The sequence below is a fragment of the Propithecus coquereli genome, unplaced genomic scaffold (genome assembly GCF_000956105.1).
Source record: "Propithecus coquereli isolate 6110/MARCELLA unplaced genomic scaffold, Pcoq_1.0 Scaffold54, whole genome shotgun sequence".
NCBI classification, from domain to species: Eukaryota; Metazoa; Chordata; class Mammalia; order Primates; family Indriidae; genus Propithecus; species Propithecus coquereli.
Window position 1 is genome coordinate 5,316,912 of NW_012151285.1, and position 18,127 is coordinate 5,335,038.

General features: G+C 40.3%; 1 protein-coding gene across 4 annotated transcripts in view; it reads left to right on the forward strand.

Annotated features, from left to right (window-relative positions):
* Positions 1-18,127, forward strand: part of GRIK1 (glutamate receptor, ionotropic, kainate 1) — a 454,613-nt gene that overhangs the window by 339,562 nt on the left and 96,924 nt on the right. For all 4 annotated transcript variants that reach the window (XM_012657351.1, XM_012657350.1, XM_012657352.1 and 1 more), the window contains 2 exons: positions 1,483-1,656; positions 9,944-10,087. In XM_012657351.1, coding sequence (XP_012512805.1) covers positions 1,483-1,656; positions 9,944-10,087 — 318 coding nt within the window. The remainder of the gene's footprint in view (positions 1-1,482; positions 1,657-9,943; positions 10,088-18,127) is intronic.

Here is an 18,127-nt window from a genome sequence, read left to right on the forward strand (position 1 = left end):
AGCAGTTACATTGTTAGGAAATTTTTATGGAAGGGTTTTTTTTTTGTTGTTAAATGTTATTTTGAAAGTTTGGTTTCTTCTTAAATGTGATACTTTTTTGCATTTAATCTTTTTACATAAGAAAAAAGTTGAAATTATCACATGTCCGTTTTAAATATGAATCAACTTAGAAACTTCTGGTTTACACACAGCCTCATCTGTGATAGAAAATACAAGTTATTTTTTTTTCTTCCTGAAACATTTTCTGAAAGGGAATGAGTTCTATTGTTAAGATGTTCTCACATCCGTGCAATATGCTCCAGTGTATTCTCTGAAGAGAACTCTGTGATTCTCATTCTGAGCACATGTACAGCAAGCATCCTTCATGTCCTCATTGTATGAGATATGAGTTCTTTCCGAGTGATCCAGGAGATGCTTTACTTCTAGCAGAAGTGATCTTCCCGTCAAATGCATATGCAACTTTCAAATTTCACCTCTGTGGCAAGACCCAGAACAGCCTGATGCAGCAAGAGGTGATGAAGAAGACTGGTACTGCCACTGAGCAATGATTCATTCTTGGCCTGGTCGTCACCACCCAGAACCTCAGTTTCTTCATCTATAAAATAAAAGCATTGAGCCAAATGGACATAAATATCATTTCCAACTCCCCAAAGACTATATCCTAGGAACAAAATTCTTAGCTTTTCAGAAAGTCATATCCTGTGCCCAAGGACATACTAATTATCAACAGCCAAATTCCTCTTCTTGGCTTATCCAAACTCTAACAATATTGCAAAAACAGATGAAAATGAAAACTGCTTACTGCCTTAGAGTTTCTTAAGCAGCATGTGAATGAAAAACCATGGGATGTTTTCTTTATTGAAATGGTGTGATATGGCTGCATTTTTGTTTTAATCTACAGTAGTCCCTCTTGTCCGAGAGGGGTACATTTCAAGACCCCCAGAGGATGCCTAAAACCTAGGATAATGCCAAACTCTCTATATATTATGCTTTTTCTATTCATACATACTTAGGATAAAGTTTATTTTATAAATCAAGCACAGTACTCTTGTGGTTTGGAGCTGTTATGAAATATAATAAGGGTGCCTTGAACACAAGCAGTGCCATACCACTGCTTGGTATGGCAATAGATCTGAGACACCTCCTATGTGACTAATGGGTGGGTGGCATCTAGAGCGTGGAAATGCTGGACAAAGGAAGGATTCATGTTGCAGGCAGAATGGAGTGGGACAGTGTAAGACTTCTCACATTACTCAGAAGGGTGGACAATTTAAAATTTTGAATTGTTTATTTCTGGAATTTTTTTTATTTAATATTTTCCAACCATGTTGACCTTGGATAGCTAAAACCATGGGTCACAAAACCAAAGATGGGGAGGGGACTACTGTATTTGTTGCGTCTACACTCATTAATTCTCTTTTGCTTAAGGAACATTGAAAATGCTAATTCTTTTCTACTTTTATCATTTTTAATACTTCACAGGACTTATTTGCTTTAGATCTGGAACTCTATAGGTACAGCGGCGTAAACATGACTGGGTTCCGGCTGCTTAACATCGACAACCCTCACGTGTCCTCCATCATTGAGAAGTGGTCCATGGAGAGGCTTCAGGCCCCACCCAGGCCCGAGACTGGCCTTTTGGATGGCATGATGACAGTAAGTAGTTTTCAAATATAATACTTTGAGAGAATGTTCGCATGCCTTAGGGGTTAGGTTAAAAATCTCATGTGCCTTTAAAATGTGAGGGGAAAGTGTTATAACGTGTGCCTTGACTTGCGTGACACAGGAGTAAGTTTTTTAGATATTTTGAAAGGCTGTGACTGGCTACTATAAAAACTACTATTTTTAGCTTCCTCACTGTGCCTGCCTCAGATAAAGAAGTTGACAAGAATAGCCACCATCACCAACCAAACAAAGACAAAGTGGGAAGCAAAGCGAGGGCTAACCAAGAGAGTTTTACCTCTGGGACTGTGACCTTGGGGAGGAGAAGAGGGACAAGGAGGAGCAACCTGCCTACGGGGTGGGGTTTGCAGAGCCAGTTTGCATTTCCCCCTCCTGCCCCGGCCCAGCAGGCTGGGGAGATGTGGGAGAATGCTGGATTTACATACAGTCCGTGCATCCACAGTCTTCCTGTGGTAGACACACACAGGCACACCTCTGCAGACACTGACGGCGCTTAGCACCAGCCATATGCCGCTCCTGAAGCAGATGCCAAGCCCGCCTCCTGACAAGTCGGAGACACTCTGCTGAGCAGATAAATCGTGAACTGCCTCATCACAGAGCTTCTTGCTAACACCATTTTTCTCTCGTTGTCAAATGCACCTACCTTTGCGTTATTTCTCTAATGAAGCTCCCTGGGTGATGAAGAAAATAGCGAGAAATAATAAGAAAAAATGCTTTCTATGTAGGAACAGTGACATCTAAGGAAAAAGATATCAGGAATGTGGGCAGGTAATAGCATTTTAAATTGACGTAGTATTTTATTCCCTGTTCCCATCATCAGGAGAAGAACTCTTGCTTTTAAGATGCAATTTACTGATAACTGAAAGGTATCATCTCTCAGAGAAATGAACTTAAGATTTCTTTGTTTCTTTGATTATGAGGAACACATGAAAAAAATGAAACAAATGAATGAATGAAGTGGTTCTGGATGAGTCCATGTTCAGGCTCCCTGACTGTTTTTCAAACCTGAAATAACTTTTTTAAAATATACAAAGTGAGTTGGAAGACAATGGCAGAAAACATCTTGGTAAAAATGAGCCTTGGGCTGATTTGAAACATTGCTTTGAAAAAGAACAAGTAGAGAGTATCCAGGGAAATACTAGACTTCTGAAAGAGAGAAAGAGAGATGCTAATATGTCAGTTTTTCCCTTCTTCCTCTTAGGTTTCTAATTCCAATGAGTTCAAACATGGTTCAAAATCCTCTGGCCACCTCCCTGCCTTCCAATGAGATTTCTATCACAGGATGAGATCTCAAATAATTGTTACCTGAATTTGGTTTGTACCACTAAAAGAGTTACAGTTTGAAGCTATGTTAACACGGATTATGGATGCATGCCAAATATTGAATATTCATCATAAGTATGGCTTAATTTACCAAAGAAAAGTGTCTGTGTGTTCGATTATATTGACCTTACAAAGCAGTTTGTACACATTGACTGAGATGAGGAAGACACTGTCCAGAGTGATAGAGACTCGCAATTCACACAGAATCAGGCCGAGCATGAGGTGATGCTGCTGTCCTGGGGGGCTGCTGGTGGCCTGGGCCGATGGCAGTCCCATGGGCAGGATGCCTGACAGGGCTGAGTCCCAGTGGATGGAAGAGAACCTGTTCTGCCTAAAGTTTTCACTGTCATCCCAATAAGAGAGGGTTTTTTAGGCTGTGATCTTACTGTTATTGTTATTATTATTATAAACTATAAAAAGGAAAATGAGGATTTACTAGACAAGAAGAGGATGGCTCACCAGGGTGCTATAAAAGTGAATAGAATAACTGTGTCAGGTCATGTCAATACTAGTTAAAGAAAATAAAAAGGGTGGTAGAACGCAGCACTCACTAAGGGTTTGATCCAATAGTCATGCAGATAATAGCTATGAAATTGATTGTGTGAAGCATAATATCGACCTTTATTTATCCAAAGGGTCGTTTGCTTTGCATTTCACTGTCTCCTTTCTGTTTCTCCTGGATGTGGCTCATTTGGGGATGTGGAAACTGAGTCATGAAGAGGTGAAGTGGCATATAAAGGGATGTCTGATGGACAAATCACTGAGCCAAGAGAACACATCCCATGTCCTCAAGTCCAACACTAACACATCTTTGCTCTCAAGTTACCTCTATCCAAACTCCTTCTCCTCTACCTTACAGATAAAAAGTCCTTTGGTTTCAATTCCCCTGGGTCTATACAGCAGACCCTGTACTTCACTAATTCTTGCATGTCAAGCACTTGTTGCTTCCCCTGCCTAGAACCATCCCCTATCCAGGCTGGTCAGATGCCACTTCACTGGAGGGGCCCTCTATGAAGCACCGTGGAATACAGCAGCCCCTCCCTATTCTCTCTCCCCCACCTGCTTTCCTTTTCTTCACAGCCCTTTTGACCAGATATTTATATTTCGATTTGTCTGTTCAATATCTACTGCTACACGAATATAAACTCTATGAGGACAGGGACTTTGTCTTTTTGTGTTATGCTTTATCCTTAGCACTAGAAAAGGCCTGGCACAAAGTACACCCTCAATAAATGTGTATTTAATAAAGGAATGAATGCACTAAATAAATACGAATTAAGCTTGTACTAAAACTCAAGATGTTAAATGAAAAATATTCAATTAGCCCCAAAATATTCTTATAGAAGTGTAAAGAGAGTTCCTATAAATAAGAAATATGTGTGATTAGTAAAATTAGAGATTATTTTAAAGTTAACAATATTTTTAAAAAATTAACCATAGACTACCACTATTAATATTTAAATAATGCTATTACTATAATACAATTGCATCCTCTGAAATGATACGTATTATACCACTATTCTTCAAGGTAAATTTCCCTGAAAACTCACGTGCTTTGACTTCCTACATAACCTATCTATTTTCCTCTTTAATATTTTTAACTACTAAGAATTTCTTAGAATTTAATTCACTAAAAAATCTTTAAAGAATATTGCTATATATGTCAAAACATTCAAATCTGAAAATAGAGAAGTCAGTCATGCCTGAGTTTAAAAAATCTTGACAAAAGACTTCAGAACAATAAGAACAATAAAGGGAAGGTTTAATTAGAGAAAAGAAAGTATTGACTTTAAACATAGGGTTAAAATTGGGTTATTAAGAAAACTGAGTCAATAGAGTTCAAAAACAGTGAAACTCATTATTATTAAAATATATCTTAAGAATAGAAAAAAAGAGTATTTTATGAGCGATTTTTCCAAAATTTACTTTGTTCTCTTTTACTATGTTTAAATTTTTCTCAGTGTTTGGGATGATTCAGTCTATTGGCTTTTGGATAGACTGGGGTAACGGAATCATCCGTTCTTAGATAGGTTCTTTTCTGTGGACCAAAACTGTATATAATTCAATACTGCTCAGGAGTCATGGAAACAACAAAACATTGATCTGTCATCTGCCTTCCCAGTTCTTCCAATGCATTCACATATGAAGTTAAGTCAGTAGCCTTCTCCTGATCTCTTACATGTGAATCTTTCCTACAATCGTGCTCCGCAGGGAAGACATCTTCGAGTATCCACCTACAGTGGCCACTGCTATACCTGTAATAAAGACAATAGACAGCCGGATTCAGTAGAAAAGGCAAGATCTTTCCAGATGAGGAAAGCCTAGATTTAAGTCCTGGCTATGTCTCCTTACTAACTGAGTGACCTGAGCAAGTTATTTAGCCTCTCCGAACCTGTTTGCTCATCTGTAAATCTGTATAATAATATTTTACAGTGATAATGATATCTGATGTTTTGACAATTTGTATTCAACAAAAGAGAGAAAAAGACATTGTGAAATACCAGGGCAGAAATCCATTTGTTTCCAAGAAATACATTCTTTGGTTTGCACAAGTAGCCCAAGTGGGATCCTTATCTGGGACCTGTGCGACCTTGTATGACCAGTAGAATCACACTGGTGTATTTTTCATCTCTACATATAGTCCTTTTTTACCTATTCCTCACTGCACCTCTCAAAAGCTGGTAAAGGTTCATTGAGACAATTCGCCAACCTCTCTACCAGTCCTCACTGGACCTTCTGGGGTTGCTACCCTAATTACTGAATTTCTAGATTGTGCTGATATCTTTGCTACCTCCACCAACCCATTTCCAAATCCCATTTCACTGTAAATGGCTCTTCCCTACCTCCTGGGTGCTCAGGTGTGCAGGACGCTGGCTGCCTCCTCCACCACTTCGGCTTTCTCAGTAGCAACCACCCCCACAAGCTTGTGTTCCCTGGCGGGGCTCCATAGGGAAAGCACTAGTCTCCCCACCCTTACCAAAATCCTCGCTACTGCAATGAGACAAGTCTCAGAAAAGAGGAAAACTAGCTCATATTAAGTTCATATTAAGTGGCAAATTCCTGTTAGCTCTGTGCCATGGATATGACATTTGAAGTTTAGTTGAAGAATCTATCAACTGACTAGAGAGGTAGTACAGGAAATTAGGGCAAAGTGGTATTTTGGGGGAGTGCGTCTCTCCTAGAAAACTGACTTGTCTGTATCAGGTTAGTAAATGTTTCCAAATTTGGAGATAAAATGGGAAATCTATGCTTTTTGTTCATTTGCTTTCCAAAAACTAGGTCTCTCTTCAGCACCCTGATCTCCTCCAGCTTTTTACAACAGTTCCATACTAGGCAGGCAGCAAAGTATGCGGACCCTACAAGGTCATATAGTGGTGTTAGTCTTTGTTCCTGTGGTGAGGTGACACTCATTGGTTTGTGTTTGGAATCCCCAAGATCATCTTCAGGTGTGATGATTTGCTAGAAGGACTCAAAGAACTCAGAAAACCTATTGTTCTCACAGTGATAGTTTATTATGCAAAAGGAGACAGTAAAATTAGCAAAAGAAAAAGACAAAGAGTCTAGGAGAAATCAGGTGCAGGCTTCCAGATGTTCTCTCCCAGTGGAGTTGCCTGAACAGCCCTTAATTCTCAGCAGTGATAGGTGACAACATGAAGCATTGCCAACCAGGGCCGCCCACCTGAGACTTCATGTCCAGGGTTTTTATTGGGGTCGATCACATAGGCATAGAGCACTCACGTAGCTGACCTGAGTTACTCAGTATCCAGCCTCTCCAGAAGTCAAATCGATAGAGCCTGGGCCAAAGCCGAAGGCCCACAAAGTAGGCATTGACCACAAGTCACATTTTTAACATCAACTATCTGCCATTTCCCAAGATCCAAGGAATACAAAGACACCCCTATCAGGATACACCAAGGTCTTAAAGGTTGTCTCCCAGGATCCAGTCAAGGCTAGTCCTTTCTTTAGAATGTGCAGGGCTTGAACACCCCAAGGTCACTGAGTTAACTCTTTGCTGCAAATTGTGGTAAGAACCAAAACATTGTGTATTAAGGAGAATCCTGCTTTCAATATGTTTATTTCATGATCCAGGTTGTGGCAAAAAAAAAAAAAATTGTTTTCCTAAGAACATGGAGCAATGTGATTTCATCCACGCTTTAGATATATATAAGATGTGAACATAAACACATTTGGAAGAAGAAAATTGGAAACATAGGCCAATTTCGACTACATTATCTATTACCTAAAATCATTTGAGAATTGCTGTTCTAGTAAGCAGCTCTCCAGCATAAAATTGAAAAGGGGGAGAAATTCAGTGGTAATTTATTAGCGCTGTAAAATAGTTATGAGTAAATGTTCTCCCCACCTAAGAAAACATTTTATGGCAAGGGTAGCATATTTTTAGAATAAAATAGTTTGCTTCTTTGAACTTTAAAAGCACTGGTCAGACTGATAGTTTTGAATCATTTTATTGCATGTCTCTATACAGAGTCAGCTTTGAGAAAGACAGTCAAATCCTTTCCAAACTAGGTTTATGGAAAGTCAGACCATTGGAATTTCACTCCTTACACCTTTCTATCAAAGCAGTCATTCAGTGAATTAATGAATACACATACAAATTTGCAAAAAAAAGTATATTCTACTGATAAAAAGGTCCAAGTTACCATAACACAGTGGCTGTGGACATTGAGCTCTGAAATCTGAGTTCACATTCTGAGTTGGAATTCTCAATTCTTACATTATTGGCTGCATAACTTTAGGCAAGTTATGCTACCTCTGTAAGCCTCAACTTCTGTATCTGTAAAATGGGGACAAGACCTGTTTCAAAAGTTTAATTTCAGTAATTATAGGAGATAATATATGCAAAATGCTTAGAGTGCCTAGCTTGTAGTAAATTGTCAATGAATATTAACCATTATGGAGCTATTATTCTGACTATTAAATCATCACACCAGTAACTTGGTTTCAAAGTAGCACAGCTTTACGATTAAGAGCATAAACTCCAGCACCAACTGCACAGGTTTGGATATTGGCTTTCTCATCACTAATTTGAAGACAATTTAATCTCTTTATTTCTTTATCCATAAAGGAGTAAAGGTTATGATGAAAATTCAATGTTTGCAAAGGATTTAGAACAGCACATGATGTGTTAAGTGCTTGATAAACATCAGCTATTATTGTTGATTTCATTGTAAAAGTCTCACTCTGCCAATAGCTTACTCTCCCCCCAATTAAACCAAATTAGTACAGCAGAATGGTAAGAACATGGGCACTAGAATCATATGTGGGTTCAAACCTGGGCCATGCAACTGATTACAGAGTAACCTTGTGTGAGTCACTTAATTTCCATAAGTCTCAGTTTTCTCATCTATAAAATGGATTATACAATCTGAAACTGAAAGGATCAAAATATTTTTAAGCTCTAGCAATCACCACCACCACCAGTCTGACTTCTGTATGTCAAGTATATCAGTTATGAGTGAAATTATTTACCTTAAAATTACATCTTAAATTCTTGTAATTATACAATTCTCACAAAAATGCCTTTTATTTTAAGGCATGAAATAATATTAATTCCTTCAGAGAACAATTTATTAAACAACTTTTATGTGCCAGAAACTGTGCTAGCCACCAAAGGCTGAACTCAAGCACTTTCTTCCTTCAAGAAACCCATATTCTTACCAAGACACAGATATAAAGACAAATGACAATAAATATATGGAAAATGCCATGACAGAGATTGCACAGAATAATAAGGATTCAAAGTAGAGGTATTTCCTGGTCTCAAAGACTGATAGAATGCAAGATGTAGTAACCCCTATCCTCTCTTTCCACTTCCATTAAGACATGATCGATCAATGCATAGTGAATGTTGAATGAATCAATTAATTTTGGTAAACCACATTATAACCTTCATTCTATGACCTGGATTCTGAGTTTAACTCCACCAATTATTTTATATATATATATACACACACACACACACACACATCCCTCCACAAATCAATATTTTGCCTGGAGGTCAGTTTTCTCACATAATAAATAGCTTTATCTATCTGTTCTGCTTATTTTGGGGACTTGTTGAGACTTTCAAATGAGCTAATATATTTGAAATTGCAATGAAAACCCTCAAGTCAGATGTGAGGGTATTACAAGATTTTATCCTTAAGAAATCCACAGGGAAGTATATTTTATAAGATGCTGTAAGTATTGTGTAAAATTTTGTGAATGAGAAAAATTTCATGAGGAAGGGAAGAATGAGATGCCCAGCCCCAGAAAGGAATGACTGCTTTCAGTCTCCATCAGGAAAGCACATGCTGGCAAGAGCAGGCATATTCTGAGCAAGTTACGCATGTCTGTTCTTCAGAGGGTCTCCCCAAACTCACTGCAGAATCTGATTCCAAGACTACAACCTTCTCAACTCTTGTAAATGGAAGTGACCAACATACATATCCTTATCTGGAAATCACCTGTTAGTTTTACTTGCAGAAGTTTCTTTCTACCAAATATAAACCAGTAAGTAGATATATTAATAGTTATAGGTAAATGTTGGCAAGCAAAATCTGATACTTAAATATTGAGCTTTGATAGCTTCTAGCTCAATGTAGTGGATCCTAATACCATGTTTAACGCAGAAGACACCCTACAAATTACTTGTTCCTTGAATCAAGTCTTTTGTGGCTGATCTGAGTTGCTTTTCTTCATGAGTTTTTTTTTTTTAAGAACTCAAAACAAAGCAGAGTTATGATTCCAATTTACTCTGGAGTGTGAGGTATTATTTCGAAGAAAAATAGGTATTGGAGAGTGGAAACTATTCAGCTGAAGAATAAATGACTTTTGAGGTCAGACAGGAGCTACCGAAGCAGGGAGAGGGATTGCACAGGTACAGGAAGGTGAGCAAAGGTGCGATTGAAGGTGTGGTGTGTGCTTTCCTCCACAGACTGAAGCAGCTTTGATGTACGACGCTGTGTACATGGTGGCCATCGCCTCCCACCGGGCATCCCAACTGACCGTCAGCTCCCTACAGTGCCATCGACACAAGCCATGGCGCCTTGGACCCAGATTTATGAACCTGATCAAAGAGGCAAGTGATGCTCCCTCACAGCCCAGTATGCCTTAGCTTGGCACTGTGTCCATTTGGCATGGCCTGTCCCACATGGTGCTGTTGGCATGATGCCTACAAGGGAGGAGAAGCCGTCATCAACCAGACTGCTCAGATTTCAGGGTCAAAAGTTTGCCTGGAAGAACAACTAGGAGTTTTCTAATGTGATGCTGAGAAGTTTAAAGAAGCTACCAGATCATAGCACTCACCCTCTTTCATTTCAGTCATGGCACCAGCTACTGCTGGCTCTCCACACATGTTCGTGAGAGCTATGGGTGCTTATTCCGCGGTCCATGAGTCAAGGGGAGGGTTGGTCCATCACCGAAGTGTACCAGAGATTGTTCCAGCATTGTTAGCCTATAATCCAAGTGGCTTCCTAAGGCTCAGGCTGTACAGGACTGAACAGGAGGACCTCTTTGTCTTAATGATATAGTGATTATTTTAAGGATTTTCAAGAATACATGGTATTAAGGGGAGGGGAGTTCTTCACTGACATCCTGGGATCCTGGACTATCTCCTAACTTTTCCTTTCTCTGAGGAAGGTTGACTTCCCTTCACAAGACCCTTTTCTGAGTCCTGAGACTTCTTATAGGTATGTAGCTATAGATTATTATTGAGCCCAACATGTGGCTCAGGGTATGTCTGGACTTGACTATATGAAATAATGCTCTTGGAAGCAGCCAGCCCTGACCGAGTCCGCCCCATATTCTGTGATGCTGCTCTAATATTTTCTCTATGGGATGCAGAGATTTACCTCTCAAGTTAAAAATGTCTTTTTTCTTCTCTGTACTGGAGAAGGAGGGAGTGAGACAAAGCCACAAGCAAAACTGGGAGGAAACAGTACAAGAAAAGAATTCCCAGCCAAGGGCAAGGGAGATCTCCTAAGGAAAAATATCTACTTTAAGCTCTGTCTCTGCTGGTCTCTTCAGCAGCTGCGTACCTTTCTCAGGCTGTTCAGTCTATTTCCCCACTGAAGCCTGACTCTGGTCCACAAGGATGAGGACCTGATTGGCAGGATGTATAAGAATTAAGAACCCAGATTCCAAAGCAAGGTTGCATACACAACTCGGACTAGGGTAGGATTTAAGGAAGCACTCACTCTGGGGCGTGAACTTTGCACTTACACAAAATAGAGAGACAGTTCTTCCTTAAATTTTGTGCTCTGGGCATCTCTCTTACCTCACCCTAGTCCTGGCAGTGATTGCTTGGGTTTCAATCACAGCTTCACTAAGGCTTATGAGCAATATAACCTGGGCAAGTTACTTAAACTCCCAGTGTCTGTTTTTGTTTGTTTGTTTGTTTTATCAGTAAAATGGGAATAACATCATCTACCTTATAGCATTACTGTGAGTATAAAGAGTGAGGCTAACACTATGAAGAATAGTGCGGGAACATAGTATGAATCTAAAATATTCAGTCTTCTCTTACCATTGGAATGCACCACTAATAACAGCCTCATCAGTTTACTAAGGATGAAGCCAGGAATTTAAAACTGGCAACAAAAACAACAACAACAACAACAAAGAAATCACAAACAGGCATGAAATGAAATACCTTTCTGACAGCTACATAAATCTGACATACCGGGTGTAACAGAAAAACATCACACGGGCCTCCTCTCCCTGCAGCGATCGTGGTTACGTCCTGAATTGCCTTCCTGATTACCTTGATCTTTAACAAGAAAACAGCCGGTTTCCTTTTATCTCGTACCAGTGCAAGGAGAGTCAGAAGCCACATGAAAGCTTGGGATCAAACACTCAGTGCACCCAAAGCACCTTTTTACTTGTACTTAAGTTGCATAAGAAGGTGAAATTCCCAAGCCACACTTAAGCATGTTTAAAGAAATAATGAGCTACAAGATGAGGGACCACATTGAATGCAAGAAAGCATTTTATATTCATTCACTCCAAAAAGCAAGCTCCCCCTTCTCAGGCTCCACAATTAGGGGTGAAAGGAGGAAGGGGGAAATGCTTCAGAAACCTTTGTCACTATCGTGCTCATTCTCTTTTGTCTTCTGAGTCATGATGCCATATGCTACCTTTGGCAGGGCATAGGTCCCTGCAGAGAAGATGGGATGGGAGTAACCAGGAGCAGTGCCCCAGCCTGTTGGAGAACTGCCACTGAGACAGACTAAAACATGTAAAAAAGAAAATGCAGGTGTTTCCTTAGATTAGTCCATAACTTAGCAAAATTTTACAGGTATCAAGTTTTACTAGGAAACATGAATTAAGGTACATAGCCCTAAAATGTCTCCTGGACATTTCTTTAGTAACTCTTTTTAGTAATTCTCACTTTCTGAAGGAGCTCCAAACCTAGAATTAGGAATGATGTAAAGGAGCCAGTCATCAGATTGAATTTATGGGGTAAAGACCAAATTTATCACAGGAGGTGAACTTCCCGAGCAGAGCTAGTTGCCAGTGAGCTAATCCCTGACAACTCCCCACATTAATAAGAATTGGTAAGCCTTTCAGACACATCTCCGACTACCTTTCAGTGTTTATGGCTGACATGATGGAGTATGTTATAGTGTTAGCTCTCTAGGCATTGGCTGAACGAATGCATATTAGATCATAAATTCCCACTCAACAAGCATTACTGGAACTCCATTTACAAAAGTAATATCAACCTAGTACCATAAGGGATAACCTCTGAAAAAATACACGATGTGGTTTCTACCACCTACTAATACAAATTCTATGTGGCAGAGAAATGACAGGCTTAATTTGAAGCTTTCCTATGCCTCAGGGTAAAACCTACACTCTTTGGCAAGATACTCAGGGAGGCTAGTGATCTTCCTGATCCCCTGCGCCATCCATTGCCCCATCCCCAGCGCTTGCTGGACCCACTGTGGCTCCCTGAACATGCCACATGCTCCTACCAAATTCTTTCAGCTCTGATTGAAATGCTGTCCTCCTCTGGCTCACCCTACATGTCTCAACTCAGGCTCTAGATCCCATCTGCTGGCTGTGACTCACAATGCCAGCTCCTCACCTCCATCACTACTGTCGTCACATCACTGTATTTGCCACCACGTCTGTCTCCAGTTGTGCTTTCCCAGTCTCAATTCCCTAGTTTTTGCAGAATGCTGGGCATAGAATAAACACCCAATAGATAGATGTCAAGCAAATTAATGAATTAATAAATGAATGAATGAACAAGCAAAGGAACTGAAGAACACACACTTATAACCTACGAGCAGATACAAGTGCTATAGGATGCACTCAGTACATAAATACCATGTCCAGAAACAATTCAACGAGACAGAGTCAGGACCTGGGCTAGGCTTGTCCACCAGGGCCATAGTTTTTGATGGGAGAGGAAGGCAAGGGTTTTAGGAAAACACCAACCTACTTTTTTTAAAACAAGATTTCACTCTGCTACCCAGGCTAGAGTGCAGTGGCATCATCATAGCTCACTGCAACCTCAAACTCCTGGACTCAAGCCATCCTTCTGCCTCAGCCCCCTGAGTAGCTGGGACAACAGGTACATGCTACCATTCCCGGCTAATTTTTCTATTTTTTGTAGAGACAGGGTCTGCTCTTGCTCAGGTTGGTCTCGAACTCCTGACCCAAATGATCCTCCCATCTTGGCCTCCTGAAGTGCTAGGATTATAGGCGTGAGCCACCGCACCCAGCCAAAGACCAATGTATTTAATGGTAGCACACAGATCCCGAAATTTTATCATAGTTTACTATCTGTGTGAACTTAGTCAAGTCATTTAGCTTCTTTGTTTCTCAGTCCCTTCTCTCATAACATGGGGATAAAAATGCCCACTCCCTATGTTGTGGGGATGGCATATATTACATGTACAGCTTAGCAAAATGTTTGCCATGTAGTGGTTGCTCAATGAAGGGTACCTACTATCAGATGGAGGTTCTACCAAAAATGTATACCATGTAAGGCAATTGTCAAGAGAAATGAGGCAAAGCATGGAAAACATTAAGTATATTGGCAAGCGTATTGTAATCACTGCATGTTTGCTATTATTATTATTGGTGTCATCATTATTATTGTTGGAGTCTACGATGAAGTAGCAGTTGTTTGCAAAAAGGAGGACAGGACCCAGCAGTGGGAAATCAGGAGTTCTATGGAAACAGGCAGGACACAGGAGGCCAACTTCAGTGATGCCAGGGAACAAGGGAAATTTCAATCATAGACCACACGCATGATTGTGCAGGAAGGGTGAAAGGACTTTAGGTGATAATTAACCAGGCTGAGAGTCTTAGTTTGTTCAGGCTCCTGTGACAATATACTATAACCTGGGTGGCATATAAACTACCCAGGTAAATTTATTGCTCACAGTTCTGCAGGCTGGGAAGTCCAAGATCAAGGTGCCAGCAGATTCAGTGTCTGGTGAGGGTCTACTTCCTAGTTCGTAGACGGCTGTCTTTTCACTTTGTCGTCACATGGTGGAAGGGAGAAAGTGTCTCTTGAGGACCTTTTGAGAAGGGCACTAATGCCATTCATTCATCTCCCAAAGACCCCACTTCCTAATACCATCACCTTGGGGATTAAAACTTCAACACATGAATTTTGGGGGTACACAAACATTCAGACCATAGCATAAGCTACCAAAAAACCCTGGAAAAGTACTTCTTGGGTCAGTCTGGGAAATGGTAGCTGAATGTGGGGTCTGAGGAAGACAAAATATTTCCTAGCAGTGGTCACAGTTACTCTGGGTCCAGATTAAGTTCCAGCTTGCTGTGGAGCAATCAGCAGAAACAACTGTGGTGGCAACAAGCACTGAGGCATCGGAAGAAGAGGTTTTCTAATCAGTCATGCTGGGAAGAGCAGTGAACAGGATACAGAATAGGAAATCAGAGCTTTTAGGCTAAGTCAGTGGTTATAATATTTTCTTGGTCATAGACCCTCTATTAAAACTGATTTAAACCATAGATCCACTGTCCCCTGAAATGCATACAAATGTGTCTGCAATCTCGGGGGCCTTACAAACAACCTTAGGTTCCCTAGAACCCACATTAAAAGAGCCTGAATTGAGTTTTAAAGTAGAATTTGATTGAAAGAGCATTCCAGTAGAATGAACAGCAAAAGTTCAAATGAAGCATAAGGAATCCTGTTGGGCCCAGATGGAGTGGTCCCACATAGAAATGGTGAGAAATATGCTTAAGTAAATATGGAAGGGCAATTGGAAATTGTCTGCTGAAATTTAAATTTGATTGATCATTGACAGGAAGCCACTGTTCTTGAGGCAGAGACAAAATGATATTTCAGATAGTTTATCTAAGTAGCTAAGTATAGGTTTGATTGAAACAGATAAAGCCACAAAGATTATTGAGGAAGGAATTTTGGACATCTGGGTTTAGAATTGATCATCACTCGTAAAGACCTGGAAGGGAAAGGGATTTGTTCAAGAGAATATGCACGTGTTTCTTTGAGTACAACCCTGCCTTCTCCTTTAGTTTTAAATTAATCCAGTCATCTCCTTCCTGGAAATATTCACTTGGATGTTCTGCTGCCACATCCTTATCAACAAACTCCCCAACATAATATATTATTTTATTTATTAAATCTATTATTGCTAAAATAGACCCACTGTCAAGTTAGGACAGTGCAACTAGTACATCAAACACACACAACTACTGAGACAGCAAAACCAATTCATGTTTTCTCCTCCCTCTCATTTAAAATTGTTCAGTGAAATAATCTGGACATATTCCATGACCTTTTTGTTGGCTTAAGGTAATGACAGTCCTAGAGTCATTTTATGTTGAAGCACAGCCTCAACTTCATGATCAGAATATCTAGTCCAAGGTATTATTAATCAAAAGTCCAACTTGATTTAGCATCAAATTTCTCCCCTCTCTGAGCTTAAGCCTGTTGGATGATTCTATTGACAATGCAGGGGGAAGGGATGAGTGGCTCAACCTCTCCCTCCTTTCCCTGCTGAATTTCTTTCCACTCCCTTGGCTGTTGTACCTTCCACTGGGCTCAAAAAGAAATAGAGCAGTTCTCACTTGTCTGGGCAGCTCTGTGCTTTCTGAGCCCTCCCTAGAGGGCCTGGGAGATTTTTGAAGCTAAATCTTTTTCTTGAAGTACTTCTTTTGATGCTGTGATTTCCTTTTGGGCCATCTCTTCTGAAGTTTCTTTGAGCCAGACCAGTGGATCCCTATTCCAGTGGAAGCTTTCATTACTTCCTCTGTCCCTTGACATCAGCAGTACACCTTGTGCTTTTTCTGCTGACGCTTCCTGACCCCTGACCTGTCTAGGCAGTCCCATTGACCATCACCCAGGACAGTCCCACCAACGTGCTCTGTATTTGAATCTGAGGCACAGGAAACACCCATTCGTCCCTTCCCTGGCAATTCTAGGATTGCCTCTAATCCTGATGCAACAGACTTCTCCGGGTCAGCCAGCAGATCCATTGGCCAACTCTTGTCCAGCCACCTTTTGTCACTTGGGAGTCACACCACCGTTCATTGTCTACCTTGGCTCTCTCACATTTAGATCAGTCATTGATCTTCTGCATCTCCCACTGCAGTGAACCTACTTTAGATTTCTCTGAGTGGCCCCCTGGAAGCTCTTCTCACCAGGTAGGTGGTTAGAAAGGGTCATTCCAAAGACAGGGGAGTGTGGACTCACGGAAGGTAACAGCTCTCCCCAGTGGGTTCTCTTCAGCAAGTACTTCTACCACTCATGTAACCTCTTTTATATAAACTTGATTCCATGGTCGGGTCCCAAAGATCTAGAACCATCTCTGGGGAGCATTTCCTTTGTACCTAAGCACTGGGAACTTGGGAGTGTCTATCTTCCCACTCCAGTATCTTGCTGTCTATTGTATTGGTACCTGAGTGAAAACATTCCGGTGAGATAGCGCATGCCTCTCAATCCTGGGCTCTACAGGTTGCCTAAGACTTTTCCACCCCCTCAGCACACACACCTGATTAATTAAGTCTGTGAACTTTCTGTCCTGGCTATTTTTTACCAACCTTCCTTGCCCACTGTCCTCATCATTTTTCACCTGTGCTATACTATTAAAATAGCCTCTAACTAGTCTGTGTATCTGGGGTCTCAGCCTTTTTATAACTGTTGTCCACATAGAAAGAAACAAAGTGATGTACATAAATGCGTACTATATAGTCTACCCTCTGTAGCACAAACCTGCTTGTAGCTTCCTGTATCCACCATACTGTTCTAGATACAGTGGCAATAGAGGAGTTTCTTTGTTACTCACTAAAACCTGCCTAATAACAACCATTTTATCATATTCCTTTCAGCCCACAAAGCTCTGCCTTCCATTTTTCACTCAGGCTAACTCTTAACTCAGAATTCATTGTCTCTAGCAAGCCTCTCCCAAACCTCTAATTAGGATGGGTCCTCCCTACACTCCATGGCTCCAGTACCTCTCTACTTTAGCACTTAACATGCTTCATTCAGACACTGTAAGATTTTTTCCTGGGACAGGGACAAAGTCAGTTTATCTTCGTGCGCTCAGAGCACAGAGCCATGTGCCTGTACACGCAGGCATTTAAAAGCTGCTTGTTAAACAGAACCCAGGAAGTCAAAATCTAGCAAACTCTTAAGAAATTTTGCTGAAATAATACTTAATTTTTTTAACTATTTAAATAATTCTTAATTGATCTGTTCCCAAATAAATTTGCTGCAGAGGAATGAAAAATTATTTCCAAATGTCAATGTGTATGGGATGTCACTGAGAGCTATATAAAATATGGCAGCTTTCTGCCACAGCTTTGCTATGAAAATGTAATTTATTTGTTCTATTTTGATAAAATGAAGATTATAAATTTGAATATATAAGCCTAATATTTAAATTCAAAAGTCAAAGAGTACAAGATAAAATTCTTTACCAAGGTGTGTATATATGCTTAATATTCATTTGCATATTTACTTAGCAGGTCAGTATTGAGTGGGGCTTCTTTGTGTGTTTGGTTGGTTGGTTTGGTTATGGGATCTGGGTGAAAAATTACAGTTTTGAAAAAAAAATTAAAGTCCCCAGAGAAACCCAAGCTCTGACACATTCTTATCCTACTGTGACTCCACAGA